A 15,188-nucleotide genomic window follows, 5' to 3' on the forward strand; every position below is an offset into this window, starting at 1 on the left:
AGTTCCACTGTGCTGTTCTTTTATATGGCTTTCCCTGAAATGACATTGCTTCCCTGCCCATACCTAATACTTCAGTCTTCAATCTTCCACAATGCCATCCAAACTGAGTTCCTTATTTCTATTTTAAAGACACAGTGGCCTGTGGAAGAAGAAAAAGGCCTCCCCACCCATCTCCGAGGAATGTATTTGTGTTCATTTCCCTCAAAATTACATATGGAGGCAAAAGCCCCTCCCCAGTTCCTGAATTAAAGTTTATTCCTAGAGCTGTGCTATACACAGTATGAAAGCATGTCCTCCACTGCTTCTCAGAAGAGGAGTGACACCACTCAGTGACATATTACAAGCATTACTTGGGGCAGATTCTACTGGTACTCTTATTGAGAGCCAGGGCTGGAATAGTATCTGGGAGACCCAGTTTCAAATCCCCACATGCCGTGAAAGCTTGCTGGGTAACTTTGGGCCAGTCGCGTACTCTCAGCCTAACCTATGTCATTGGGTTGTTGTGAGGAAAAAATGGAGGAGAGGAGAATGATGTAAGCCATTTTGGGTCCCCATTGGGGAGAAAGATGGGATATATCTTTTATCTTCCGTCTGCTGCAGAGCACTGAAATTAAAATAATGTTGGCTGGGAGCTGAGGTTCAGTCTTCTCCTTTTATTTCAGCTGCATGGCATGCTACGGGTCATCTTGGAACCTCTCATTGGTGATGTCCCAATTATAGGTGCGATCACGGTTTTCTTCATTCGTCGGCCGGTAAGTATTCCTCCAATTCCATACGGCTTCTCTAGAGAGAGGACTGAACTTCTCATCCTCACTGCTTCAGCCCAAACAGTCCCATTTTTATTTTGCTTTTCCCTTGTAATTTTACTGTCAAAGGTATGCACTTTCCAACAGTATTTGTGTGTCAGTAAATCAGCATTATATGTATAAAAATGGAAGACCTAAAAGGGCTGACTCACAAGGGAGGGAACACACATACCACAAATTCTGATGGCCTTCCTGTGGATTTTTTTATCCATGCGGGAGGGCCACTCATCACTATTAAATATGTGATGATATAGATGAAGTACATTATGCCTATAAATAACATAGAGATTGCATATGAAAAGCCAGACACAATACAAGCTACGCTTCACAACCAGTAGTGGAAATTGGACATGGACATAACCCATAGAAAAAGGACCATTCACCTCTTCTAGACTCTCTTCGTGACTAGCAAGTCTATCAAGTTGTATCACCCTGCACCTTAGTGTTTATTGTTTAATCTCCATCCTAGCTCAACCACTCATACACACCTCATGAATCCCATCTTTATTTTATAGATGAAGTACATTATGCCTATAAATAGCAGAGATTGCATATGAAAAGCCAGACATAATACAAGCTACGCTTCACAACCAGTAGTAGAAATTGGACATGAACATAACCCATAGAAAAAGGACCATTCACCTCTTCTAGACTCTCTTCGTGACTAGCAAGTCTATCAAGTTGTATCACCCTGCACCTTAGTGTTTATTGTTTAATCTCCATCCTAGCTCAACCACTCATACACACCTCATGAATCCCATCTTTATTTTTGCATGGCTTCATTCTCTGCTGGTATCCTAGGAAGCCTGAGACAGAAAGTGGGTTTAATCTGTCAGGTAGAGGTCTAGAAACAATGCTGAGTGCTGTGGGACACATTGTCCCGGCCAAGCCCCATCCATTCCCATCCCATGTGGTGTGGGATCCACACATCCTACTATTTGACTATTGTAATCATTCACATTTGGGAGGTAAATAATTACCATTACTCTGCTCTATCCTTGATTTTTTTAGTAGAATAACTACTATGCAAGGCTTGCAGAAGACAGGGCCAGTCTGCAGGTTTTCCATCTAAAGGAAGTCTGGCTGCATGAGCGTAGAATGCAGGGAAGGGTAAGGGGGAGGCGATCACTGCCTGGTTGAGAACTTGCTCTTATTAGCATGGGTTGTATAAGCGCCTCAGTTTGTCTAGCCATAGGTTTGGAGGAATGCTAAAGCCTATCTAGGCCTGCACCCTACATGGTGAGATCATCCCGTATCTTTCTGTCCCTCAGCCCCACACAATTCAGACCATGGAGTGTCAGGGAGCAAAATGCAAAGTTGTGTGCGTTTTTATTCCTTGGCTGCAAGGCCTTCAAGTAACTCTGAGAGGCCTCATGACAAGCAGATGTGAGACTGTGATCCAGAGAGGTCCTTATGCTCACATCCCCTCCCCTCAAGCTATTTGGTATTTCTGTGACTGATTCTAAAATGCACCTTCTTCTTTCCCAGACTCTGGACATCAACTGGACTGGATTTACCAACCTCTTGGACATCCCTGGGCTGAGGTAAATTGTTTACTTTGTAGTGGCTTCAGATTTGGGGAGGGGAGGTTTGCACAGCCAGGAGAGGAGAATGTACATAAATGGTTTCTTCTTCCATTCAATGGGTCCCCATTGGGGAGAAAGGTAAGATAGAAATGAAGTGAGTAAATAAGTAAGTAAATAAATAAATGATTGGTGCACTAAAGCAAGGCACCCTCTCTCAGCCTAACCTACCTCGCAGGGTTATTGTGAGGATAAAATGGAGGCGGTGGAGAATGATGTTGTAAGCTGCTTCTCTTCCATTGGGGAGAGAAGTGGGGTATAAATAGCTAAATAAAATAAATAAATATAAATTATGAGGGAATGGAGGCGTGTATGGTTGAAGCAGGCAGTTTCCTAGCGTGACATTTTTGTGCAGGCGTGCAGAAGACACTGAGGGAAATTGTAGGGGGCAGCGTGGCAGGTATGGAGGTGCTATGGTAAAATAGAAAGCTTTCTTCTGCAGCTCAGTTTCTGACACAATGATCATGGACTCCATTGCCTCTTTCTTGGTTCTGCCCAACCGCTTGCTCATCCCATTGATCCCTGACCTGCATGAAGCAGCTGAGCTCCGCTCTCCAGTGCCCAGGGTAAGACAGACTCCGCTGTGACATGTGTGTGTGTGTGTGTGTGTATAATTAGGTGCCTTCTCACTCTCCCCCTCTCCGTTGGGGGTCAGATTGTACTGTGACGCCATATAAGTTTCATGCTTCTTTGTATCCCATCTGTTTTTTCAAGATTTTTATATTTTATCTGTATGCTTAGATTAATGGGTTGTTTTTATGTTTTTTTGATGTAAAATGTTGTACACCTCTCTGAGCCCGCTCTGTGGGGAGAGCGGCATAAAAGTAGAAGTAGTAGTAATAGCAGCAGCTTCTGGATTTTTTTTTAAACTGTACTTGATCCACTTTCTCTGCTCTAGGGTGTTGTCCGTGTGCATCTGGTAGAGGCCAAAGACGTGCAGTCTAAGGATAAATACATCAAGGGGATGATTGAGGGCAAGTCAGATCCATATGCTGTGGTGCGTGTGGGTACCCAGGTCTTTACCAGCAAAGTCATTGATGAAGATCTCAGCCCCACATGGAATGAGATGTATGAGGTAATTAGCAACCCCCTTCCCCAGGGTAGCAACTTGAGTACAAATTAAGAGGATCTCGACCTCCATTCTGTCTTTTTCTCACGACTTAGCTTTTTCCTCTTCATACAACACAACAGCCATTCCTCTCCTTTTGCTGTTTGAAGAGGGCCATTCCAGCCTACACAGTAGGTGGTGTCTGCTCTGACCTCCCACCCCACTATCCCCACAGTTCATTGTACACGAGGTACCAGGACAGGAGCTGGAGGTGGAGCTGTTCGACAAGGACCCTGACCAGGATGACTTCTTGGGCAGGTGAGAGGCTAGATTCTGTTGCCAGCTCTGGCAGGAGAGTGAGGCCTATTTGAGGCTGGGTACCAGATCTTGAGAGCTGCGGTGGCTCAAGTGGTTAAGACTCTGAACTGCAGGCTGTGGAAGGTCAGTAGTTCAGCAGTTCAAGACCCGGGTTGCCGCATGACGGAGTGAGCTCCCGTCTCTGGTTCCAGCTCCTGCCAACCTAGCAGTTCAAAAGCAAGAAATTGCAAGTAGATAAATAGGTACCACTTCGGTGGGAAGGTAACAGCGTTCCGTGCGCCTTAGTGTTTAGTCATGCCGGCCACATGACCACGGAAACGTCTTCGGACAGCGCTGGCTCTTCGGCTTTGAAACTAAGATGAGCACCGCAACCCTAGAGTTGGACTCGACTGGCTTTCGAGCAAGGGAACCTTTACCTTTACCAGATCTTTGTTGTTTTTCTTCTGATGCTGAAAGGATTTTTGGAGGTAATGAGTGAGATGGGGCAATTAAGGCCTCAGTCTGGAAGTCAGTGACTTTGCCCTCAGCTCTGGAAATAGGATCTTCATGGAGAGGTGATATCTGATGGGACCTATGTAACTGGTGATCACTTAATCTGCAGCACCTTTGGTGCCACTGCTTGAATCACAAAGGACAGTGGATAAACCTCTATTCTTTCCTTTCCCAGGATGAAGCTGGACCTTGGGGAGGTGTTCAGGGCTCGTGTGCTGGAGGAGGTGAGCATGATGACATTCCCTGAGACAAGCAGCAGGTTGGCATTGGAGTTTGATTTTGTTGGCTGTAAGGAAGCAGGTTTGTAATATGTGGGAAACAATGAAGACTGGAGAGGGATGGCTTAGTGAAGATGTCTGGTGGTTCTTGAGGCCCTTGACCTCCATCTCTTCTCTTGAGAGCAGTGGTACGATGAAATAAAAATGGTGGTGGGAGTGTGAAGGGCAGAGAAGCTGTATCTCATGGTAGCAGAGAAGGCAAGTATGGAGATGGGCAGTATAATTAGAAGGAGATCCCATTGACTGTCAGTGTGAAGGGCCCTCGGATTCATTGACTGACCTCTGCTCCTGATTCTCAGACTTATTTACCTTCTTGACAGTGGTTCCCTCTGCAAGATGGTGGCCGGGCACGTGTGCATCTGCGCCTGGAGTGGCTGACGCTTATGTCAGATTCCTCCAAGCTCGATCAGGTAAGAATAACATGGATCTAATTTGGGATGGGGAAGTAATGCAGTTCAGGGATACCTCAAGTTGGCTTTGTTGGATCCTCAAATGAATGTTTAAAAAGCTACATTATATTGCATCATCCCACTGGTCCCTCCAGAATAAGATTGGCTTGTATCCAACCATTCACACAAAGAAGGCACATGGAGGGGGCCCCCCCATTCTTCTCTGTTCATCTGAAATCCCTTCTGACCCCTGAAAAGATCATTCTCAGGGTCACAGGACATGTGAAGAGGAAACGGAGGCAGTGTACATTGGAGGATTAAAGAAATTGCTCCCTCTCTTCAACAGAGCTGCTCTTGCAGAAGATGGAGGAGGAGCAGTTTCAGCCCCTTGTCCCTGCTCACTCCAGCCCCCTGGCCCATGTGGCTGCTCAGAACAGTTCCTATGACTCCATCAGTGATTGATGCAGTTGATCCAGGTGTTAGAAGGAGCTGCAGGAATGGAGAGGAATGTGAGAAAATTGTGTTCCCAGAGACTGAATGGTTGGGTGCAGCCCACTGTCTACTGTGACTGGCAGTGGCTCTGAGCCCAAGGTGTCAAGAGGGGTCTGTCTCAGCCTCCTTATAGAATATTCTATAGAGAGCCAGTTTGGTGTAGTGGTTAAGTGTGCGGACTCTAATCTGGGAGAACCGGGTTTGATTCCCCACTCCTCCACTTGCACCTGCTGATGTGACCTTGGGTCAGTCACAAGCTCTGGCACAGCTGTCCTTGAAAAAGAGCCGTTTGTGTCAGAGTTCTCTCAGCCCCACCCACCTCACAGGGTGGCTGTTGTGGGGAGGGGAAGGGAAAGGAGTTTGTAAGCCGCTCTGAGACTCCCAAGTGAAGGGCGGGGTATAAATCCAATCTCTTCTTCTTTTTAAGTTGAAGTGGCAAGTATTCTTGAGTGAGTGTAGCATTCACCACAGTCCCTCCTATAAGATGCCTCCTTAAAGGAGAGGTTACTCAAGGAAAGGCATTGTGGGAGGACTGGATGCTACATGGACTCAAGACCAAGGATGGCAAATTCAGTATCTGACCTGCATAGTGATTAAAGCAGGGGACCAGGTGTCCTGGTTCTATTCCTATGAGGACAGTAGACTTTAGTGGAAGACCAGGCTGGAAGACATTAGTTTAGGGAGCTAACTGAGGGCGTGTCAGTATTAAAGATGTTCCTCTGACCTGGTCGGAGTTCAGATGAGTTGAAAAGAGAGATGGGAAGAAGACATTTACAAGTATGGCATGGTGAAGTCTGTATCTCCCATTAAAGGCAAGGCTTGATCCTACAGGGTGACCAGCTAGGTGCTTTAGGAGAAAAAGTTTAGAGCTGACTAAATGCTACATTTCCTTCTTGCTTGTTGTTTGAAGGTTCTTCAGAGGAACAAAACTATCTCCTCCAAGCCAGAGCCTCCGTCAGCTGCCATCTTGGTGGTCTATCTGGACAAGGGACAAGATCTCCCAGTGAGTAGTCAGAAACCCCTTGGTATGGGATGTCTGATGTAACTGGCTCTGTTGTCATCTAGACAGGGCTGGTTGGATGCTTGGATGTGCATTTAAATTTCTAATCTCGTCTCACCACAAATCCTTAGGGTGTTTAAAAGCAGAATTAAATTTGATTTGTTGTTAAAAAAGAAAATATTGTAGAGAGTCAGATTCATTAAAGAAGAAAATAGTTAAAATGGCCTTCCCTTCTAACAAAAAACAATAGTTTTTTTTTTTAAGTAAATGATCATTCAAGAGAATTTGTCCCTTTCCTTTAGTATCTTCATAGAGATTTTGAAACACATTTGGCTGGATCATTTCCCACCTGATATCTTCTGATTCTCTTCCTTCCTGTACCCACTGACCAGTGTGGCTTTTGTTTTCAGGAATTTCACAATATCCAGCATAGAATTTTTGGAGGTCAAGAAGCGTCACCTCCTCCCTCACTTGGTAGAGGAAAAATTGACAGGATACAGCCCCTTATTTGAACTTAATTGATAAAATGGTTAGCAGCCAAGAGGTTAATCAACTGCACAGTCACTAGCTGAAGACTGTCTAGACTGTGAGAACCCTATCAACTACACTTAAAGGAAAAAATCTGAATTTTCTATACATGACTGACAAGGAGGTAGCTGATTTTATAGGGCCACAGCTCAAACAGCCCTGATCCCAAGTTCTAATCAAGCTCACCCTTGATTGGAAGGAATTTTATATTAGAGACAATAAGAAAGTTTCTTACTGGTTAATAAGTTTCAGAGATTGGCTGAATAGAGGTGGGAAAGGATCTGGAAACAATTTCCAGAGATACTTATAAAATAATGACCAGTATAACACAAAATTTGCAGCTTTCAATTTAAAAAATGCCATTATTAGGATTGCCTTTAGATGCAGAGTGATGTGTCTCTGTGTTGATATCCTTGCTATTGGAAAACAGAGTGAAAACCAGTTCAGTCTTAACTAACATGACTGTACTGTATTGGAGCTGTTCCTCATTGGCGCCATTCGACCAGTTTCAGTTCCTAAGGCAGAGCTACTGGTCCTCAGCACCCATTAGTCCATTTTCTGGCTAGTGCAGTAAGGTGGAAGCTAGGTGACTGGGGAGAGGGATGGCTCTGTGAGCTTCTACCCTTTGAAAGAGGGGGAAGTGAATTCCATCCCCATCCACTAAGGTGAAGAGTGCCTGCCACCATTCCTGGAAAACAAAAAAGATCTCTGTTTTAATGTTAGCCAAATGCGTGTGAGAGGGGCTTACCCTATCTTCTTATAAAGGACTTGCAGAGGTCCTGGAATGCCACCATGGACCTCCAGAGGTCCCTGAACCCCAGTCTGAGAAATGCTGATGTATGGTACACCCTACACGGAACCATTATATTTATCTTGAAATGGTTCACTATATTTATTCAAAAATTTGTCTTTAGTCTGGGACACCGGCTATTGTTAAGAAGTTGACTGCATGTGAAACTGACATGAAAACTTTATTCATTCATTCATTTATTAGATTCTAAGTCGCCACTCACCCAAAGGGTCTTGCGGCGACTTACAAAATTAAAACCAATAAGGTAAAAAAGAGAGAGAACAAATAACAAATATAAAATAGTAACATTAAAATATTAAATTATGACAATATATGGCCATCACCACACCACTATTAAAACAGTCCAAACACGTGGTTACCCTCCAAAGGCAAACCTAAACAATTCATCCTTGCATGCCTTGCGGAAACTAAACAAGTCCAACAGGGCAGGGGTGTCATCTGAGAGTGCATTCCACAGGGTAGGGGCCACACCTGAGAAGGCCCTTTCCCTGGTGACAGCTAAATGAACCATCCTGGAGCCAGGCACCTGCAAGAGATCCATAGACGATGACCAAAGGGAGCATGGGGGGTTGTAATGGGAGAGGTGGTCTCATAGGTACCTATGCCTGTTCATACTCTGACAGCTATGAGATTTAGCACTAGGAACAAAAATGGCAGTTTAATATCTACTAATAATCTATTAATTGAAGAGATTAACTTTCCCCCCCTTTCAATGTAACATAACGTGGACTTCATGGGGTGGGCATGGGAGGCACTTAAACATTTGGGAGACAATTCCGCTGATGCATTCAGAAATAGTAAGAAATGAGAAGTTACAGAGGAAATGGTTTGAAATATCAAGGAGTTGGAGAACCTGCTGAGGAGGAAAGTGAAACAAGAAATGTTGGCTGAAGATGTAACAAAAACAGTTAAATGGTTACTTTTTGTATAGAAAGATGTTTGGCGCTCAGTAGGAAATATTTTGAGATTAGAAACAGATCCAGGGAAATATTTAAGAGACTATTTTTGTTGATGTAGATACACTTTGCTTATAAAGAAAACAAGAAATAATATTTCTCTACCAGGAGATTAGGTTTTCCACTGAGTCCCTTATTGGTGCAAGATTTTACAAAAGAGGAAGTGGTCTCCCTTATTTATAGGGCAGTTCGAGACCCGGGTGCCGCTTGATGGAGTGAGCTCCCATCTCTAGTTCCAGCTCCTGCCAACCTAGCAGTTCGAAAGCAAGAAATTGCAAGTAGATAAATAGGTACCACTTCGGTGGGAAGGTAACAGCGTTCCGTGCGCCTTGGTGTTTAGTCATGCCAGCCACATGACCACATGTCTTTGGACAGCGCTGGCTCTTCGGCTTTGAAACGGAGATGAGCACAGCAACCCTAGAGTCGGATTTGACTGGCTTTCGAGCAAGGGAACCTTTACCTAACTTGTTAATGTTTATATTATTCCTGAATGATATTGTTTCTTGGCTGTTTCACAGTTGAAGCAATCCAGCAAGGAGCCCAATCCTGTAGTACAACTCTCTATCCAAGATGTCACTCTTGAGAGCAAGGTAAGGGATATCATGTATTTCATTCCCCCCTCCCCCCCAATTCTGCCTCTTCACTAAAGGGTGTGAAATATCTTACCAAAAAAAGGTGGGAGGTTTTACTAATTATTTGCTGAAACTCTCCAGTTGTAATTCTTTGCTGGGGATATGTAGGATAAACGGAGCTGGATTGGCGAGATGAAAGTGTGCAGAGAGTCTTGTCTCCTTCCCCTTCACCAGAGCATCATCCAGCATAATAACCCCTTGCTGCGTGTACTACTGGCAGGAAGGATTTAAGGCTGGCATGTAACCTTCTTCTAAGGACAGCAGCTTCTGAACAGCAGTTTCTTGCTGAGGGGGTGCCCTGCCAAAGTAACTTCTGGATACTTGGTGCTTGGATGACTGACAACCCACAGAAGTGGGTTCTATTTCTGTCCCTCTTTGAAGTATGCATTAGCAACTCACTGTCATTCTCTGGCCTCTCACTGTGCCAGGTTGTCTATAACACCGCCTCCCCCGTCTGGGATGACGCCTTCCGTTTCTTCCTGCAAAACCCAGCCAGAGAGGATATTGATATACAGGTAGGCTTCGCCCCCTTGCCTGAGCCCCATCTGTCTTTCTTCCCATGGAGGCACTAGCAAAAACTCTTGCTCCCCCTACAGGTCAAAGATGACAACCGCCAGACAACACTGGGCTCCCTCACTATCCCCCTGTCCCGCTTGTTGAGTGCCGATGATCTGACCCTTGACCAAGGGTTCCAGCTGGAGAACTCTGGGCCCAACAGCCGCATCTACATGAAACTCATTATGCGGGTAAAAGACTCTGGAGTTTCAGTGTTGCATTTAGGGACTGCCTCTGATTATGACAAGGTTGTTGCTGTTGGTGGCGGTCATGATAACTGAGACAACCTCTTCTTCTTTCCACCTGGCCCACTAATTTGTTCTCAAGGTACTTTATATAAAAGTCCAGGAAAATGCTTAAAATACATTTTAAACCTTTTTTAAAAGAAAAGGGAAAATGGAAGGGGCAGAGGAAGGGGCACACTACAGTTGCTTCTTCATGAGGGTGAGTCCCTGTTGTGTTCTCTTTTCCGCTGCAAATGCAGAAGCATTCACAGTGGGCAGTGGAGGATGCACAAGGGGAGATGGTGTGCAGTATCCCCTTATGCCTGCCATTCCCCCTGGCCTCACCCGTTGTTAAAAGAATTGGTAGCGGGTATATTGCTATAATGTAGTGATGCTGTATCTTTCCACTACCAGTGGGGGAAGCCAGCTGAAAGCTGGCCAGTTGGTAAGGAGATGAAATGCTGGACATGAGGGGAAACTGAGCTGCCTGTAGGGTAGGGAGAAATGGAAATCTGCTCCTTTCCAGCCACACAAATACAAGCTGAGTTCAATCTTCCTGGGGAGATTGTATCAAAGCAGGTTTGGGAGAACACACTGTGAAGCAGGAGAAAATCCAGAAGGTGACTAACTGCATGGTGTCACACAGAACACCCCCCCCATGCCAGTTTGGGGGGGGGAACATGGAGCAAAACCTCTGTGTGGAGGCAGCCTGAGATACATGCTGACTATGACGGCCGGGTCTCTTCCTCATCTGCCTCCTACCACTGCTTTATCATTAAGATGAGCTGCTTCCCCTCTGCACCAGAAGGGACCCCTTCTCTTGTGTGCTGCAAGAGATATTCAGATGCACCTTTTAGAAGTGGTGGAGCTCTCTTAGACTGGATCTATCTGATTATCTTGTGGCCGGGTTTGCAGCAGGGTTTCCTCTGCCAATGGGAAGGTGTTAGAGTCAACAGTATTGTGTTAGTCTTCCCTTCAGTGGACTGGTGCTTCTTAACCTGCCGGGTTTGCAGCAGGGTTTCCTCTGCCAACGGGAAGGTGTTAGAGTCAACAGTGTTGTGTTAGTCTTCCCTTCAGTGGACTACAAGATAAATTGGCTTTCTAACCTGATCCCATGCTGTACACGGCTATTTCTTTAGGTCTTATATCTTGATGCCCCTGAAGGTAGCTTCACCCCCCGGCCATGTCCTCCAGGACATCTGAATGTTACTGAGAGCTCCTATGTTGGCAGCAGCGTCGACAAGTCTCCTCGGCCACTCACAGCCAGTCCAGATGCCCAGTTTGGTACTGAGGTAAGGTCACGCCATGGAGAAGGTTGATATTTCCTGAGTCATTGGCTTGCTGGGTGAGATGCAGCACACATGGTAATGATAGGGATTGAGGACTGGAATCCCTGTGCTTTTGATTCACTAATTCAAATCTAAGTACAGACTGATCTTTAAAAAATAGATAAATTTAGAAAGAAGATAAATGTGTGGCTGTGATTAAGCCAGAATAAATATTAAAGAAGCATCATTATTAATCAGGTTAAAAATCAGAGTGGGATAGGGGACTTGCTTATTTACAGTCTCCAGTGTTACTTATTTTTTAAAAAGTAGATTATCTTTTGGTCAAAGCAATCACTAAACATTTTCATTTAAACTTTTTATCTTACTGGACAGTGCTACTTTCAGTAAGGACTTCCCTAGAGCTGGCATGTAGACATAAATAGCTTGCTATGAAAAAACAATATATGCTTTCTGTTGTCCTCTGGCTTACCTGACTGGATCAGGCCATCTAGTCCAACAGCCTGTCTCTAATAGTAGCCAGCCAGGGATCGAAGAGGTAGATCAGAAAAGCAAATTTCTCCCCTGTTGTTTGACCTTGGTATCTGATGTGCAAAGGTATATTGCCTCTCCACATGGTTTTATTAAAGTGTTGGGCTGGTGTCTGGGAGACATGGGTTCGAATTGCCACTTGTGCCATAGATGCTCACTGGGTCAAATCACATTTCATCCTCTCCCCACTTCTTTGCCAAAAAGACCTGTGTTGCTTTCTTAAACGTTTAGGCTGGCTTGGGAACCATGGGGGAAAAAATCCACTGATATATATGTAATGATAATTTCAGTTCTGTCAGGCATACTTGACCTCCCGCCATGTACTCTTGCCCTCAGAACGTGATTCGTATTCATCTTCTGGAGGCTGAGAACCTCATCGCCAAGGATAACTTCATGGGTGGGATGATCAAGGGCAAGTCGGACCCTTATGTCAAAGTGCGCTTAGGTGGCCAAAAGTTCCGCAGCCGTGTCATCAAAGAGGAGCTCAATCCCCGTTGGAGCGAGATCTATGAGGTGAGAATGCCCCTTCGGGGTTGGCTCTACGGGGCCCTCGCAGCCCTGGCTGATGGGAAATGGCTGGGTTTGGCAGGGAATAGTTTGAACAAGGCGGATTGTTTGCTCCCTACGTGCAAATGACTGTGCTTCAAAGAGGAATGATGCTGCACCTCGCACTGCGCTCAACCCCAAGATGCCTTTCTTGCAGCACAGATGGTACCGGTGGCAGAGTATTAGCCCAGCTAGCAAGGCATGTGTCCAAATGCATATAAAAATGGCAGATTGTGAAAAACCCAAAGTATACGTTTGCTCTGTTCAGGGATTCGTTTCTGTATAATGCAGCCGTTAGAGCCTAACTGCTGCTCTGCAAGACCAAATGTCTCTTTCTTCAGCCAAAATACAGATTTATCAAGCCGCATGTGTTGCGTAGGGTTCTCAATGACATTTATGTGCTCTAAAAAACAAACACTGTCACAATGCCTAAAAGATCCACTATAGTTCCATGTAACACCTCTCCCCCCGGGAAAAAGCAAGTATCAAACACACCGCTAAGTGAAATGTTCTTTTGAAATTGAACCATCAAATTGGGGTGGAAGCAGTTTTACTCATTTTTAAAAATTCATTCAGAAGTATTTTTAATTGATTAATCTACTGGGTTGATTCCAAAGGGGTAGCCATGTTAGCTGCCGCAAAACATAAACAGGCATTCAGTGGCACCTTTTATTTCAGCACAGGCTTTCATGGAGTAGAGCCTACTTCATTAGATCCCTGTACTGGGTATTCACTAGACTGACAGTAATCGACAAAATGCTGGAAGTCCTACCTGGAGTCCTTCTCTTCTCAAAGAGCTGGGGAACAGAATCCAGGCATCCAGATTCCTCACCTCTCCTTCCCATTGCTAGTCTAACACATTTGCTCTCCAAAGATGGAATCAAAACAAACAACAGTTAATTTTTACTCCTAATTTAGTGAGTCCCATCTTTGGCTATTGTACGCAACCTTATTTGTTTGCTTAAGGTATTTCTACCCTATCTTATCTCAGTGGACTCAAGGTGGCCAATAAGGCAGCGAAAAGTAAATAACTGTAAATCAGCATGATAAAAACAATGCAGTCAGTCTGCCAAAACAATTTATCCTCCACCGAATGCCCTTTGAAATAATACCATTTTTACATGCCTCCCTAAATACAGAATGTGCACCTACTCTAGTAAGCCATTCCAAAGGCATACCTATACTACAGGTCCTCCTGACTGTTGCCGTCCTAAGGGAGGACACCCTAAAGAGGAGGCTGTCTCTGAGTGCAGCTGGTATACAAGAGAGTATAGTGAGAGATGCAGTTGGATAAGTGTGCAGGTCCTGAGCCATGAAGGGCTTCAAATGTAATAACCAACACATTGAATTAGGCCCAGAGTGGATAGGTAACCAGCGCGGCTGATGCAGCACTGCAGTTATAGGTTCTAAAAGGCTCACCCCAGACCCTACTTTCTGTACCAGTTGAAGCTTCTGAGAAATCTTCCAGGGCATCCCCACATATCCACATGGGGATGGGCTTGCATGGCTTCCCTGTTGCTGGTACGGCTGCTGATAAAGCATAGTAGCAATGGGGCTTCCACATGGCAGGTTTCCCCACAGTTTCCCTGCCTCAGTCCCCCAGCAGCAGCTACCTGGTCATTGGGTTTTGTATAAAAACAACAACAACCATAGAATGTTATCCCAACATGTGTACCAGGTTCTCTAAATTCCCAGCATTCATTTAAAAAGGAAGTCTCTAGCCTTTCCCCTTATATCTTTGCAACACTAGATCACATTCTGTTTGCTCTGAATGCATGCTTAATTTGTGACGCTCTTTCGCACATCCTCCAGGTCATAGTGAATGATGTCCCAGGCCAGGAGGTGGAGTTTGACGTGTATGACAAAGATGTTGACAAAGATGACTTCCTGGGAAGGTTAGTTGGAAGTAAGGAGAAAACAGACGAAAGCCACAGAATGCAAACCTCTCTCCCTCTGAGTAGGGGGCAGAGGGAGGTACCTGGGTAACCTGAAGAGTCCATGGGCAGAGACTTAGGACAGAGCACCCCAGCTCCTTTTGCTGTTTTCTTAGCCATCATGAGCCCCCAGTTTTTGAGGTGATGGGGCTTCATTGTTCTGTGAAACAGCAAAATACAAGTGGCCTTATGTGTTCGAATTCATGTTATTTACTGTGTTACCTTTTGATAGGTGAAGTAAGATTTGACGAACATTAACCAAAAATGCCAAGAACCCAGCCGCCTTTCGGGTCATCCCTGTGCCCCATGGCACTGGGAGCAGGCTTAAGGCTGAATTCCCACCTGACTCAGGAATACTGTGCTGTCCAGACTTTACTTTTGACCATTAAAAGTAGCTGTGGGAGAGAAGGGAATGCTGAGTGGGGCCACGGCACTTCCTTCCGTGCTGCTTTCCCAGTTGGAAACACACACACCCCCAGCTACTTAAAGCCCTGTAATGGCGAAAGTATCTTTTCTACTTGCTTGGTTTTAAAATACCTGGAGAGTGGTTTTCATCTGGGAAATGGCATTGTGGTGAAGAATTAACTTCCCTTTCCCCCACCACTGTGACCCCAGCCTATCCCCCACCTTCCAGTCCCTAGTATCATATATAATTCAGCTCTTACTTCTTACTCAGCAGTATGATGGGATACTGGTCCGGTATGTTTTCCCTTCTTTCACCATAAAGGCTTCTTCTCCCCAAAAACAAAAATGGTGACAGTCCAGAGAAGGGAGATGGA

The 15,188-nt window shown here is 45.1% G+C and overlaps 1 protein-coding gene across 1 annotated transcript in view; it reads left to right on the forward strand.

Moving 5' to 3' along the window:
- ESYT1 (extended synaptotagmin-like protein 1) overlaps window positions 1-15,188 on the forward strand; it is a 68,116-nt gene that overhangs the window by 35,251 nt on the left and 17,677 nt on the right. The window contains exons 6-19 of the mRNA XM_015423648.1: window positions 663-752; window positions 2,295-2,350; window positions 2,832-2,955; window positions 3,288-3,464; window positions 3,673-3,755; window positions 4,423-4,471; window positions 4,846-4,935; window positions 6,317-6,409; window positions 9,220-9,291; window positions 9,762-9,848; window positions 9,930-10,079; window positions 11,252-11,404; window positions 12,266-12,442; window positions 14,288-14,381. Coding sequence (XP_015279134.1) covers window positions 663-752; window positions 2,295-2,350; window positions 2,832-2,955; window positions 3,288-3,464; window positions 3,673-3,755; window positions 4,423-4,471; window positions 4,846-4,935; window positions 6,317-6,409; window positions 9,220-9,291; window positions 9,762-9,848; window positions 9,930-10,079; window positions 11,252-11,404; window positions 12,266-12,442; window positions 14,288-14,381 — 1,495 coding nt within the window. The remainder of the gene's footprint in view (window positions 1-662; window positions 753-2,294; window positions 2,351-2,831; window positions 2,956-3,287; window positions 3,465-3,672; window positions 3,756-4,422; window positions 4,472-4,845; window positions 4,936-6,316; window positions 6,410-9,219; window positions 9,292-9,761; window positions 9,849-9,929; window positions 10,080-11,251; window positions 11,405-12,265; window positions 12,443-14,287; window positions 14,382-15,188) is intronic.

Source organism: Gekko japonicus, unplaced genomic scaffold, assembly GCF_001447785.1.
Source record: "Gekko japonicus isolate JY-2015 unplaced genomic scaffold, Gekko_japonicus_V1.1 scaffold33, whole genome shotgun sequence".
NCBI lineage: Eukaryota > Metazoa > Chordata > Lepidosauria > Squamata > Gekkonidae > Gekko > Gekko japonicus.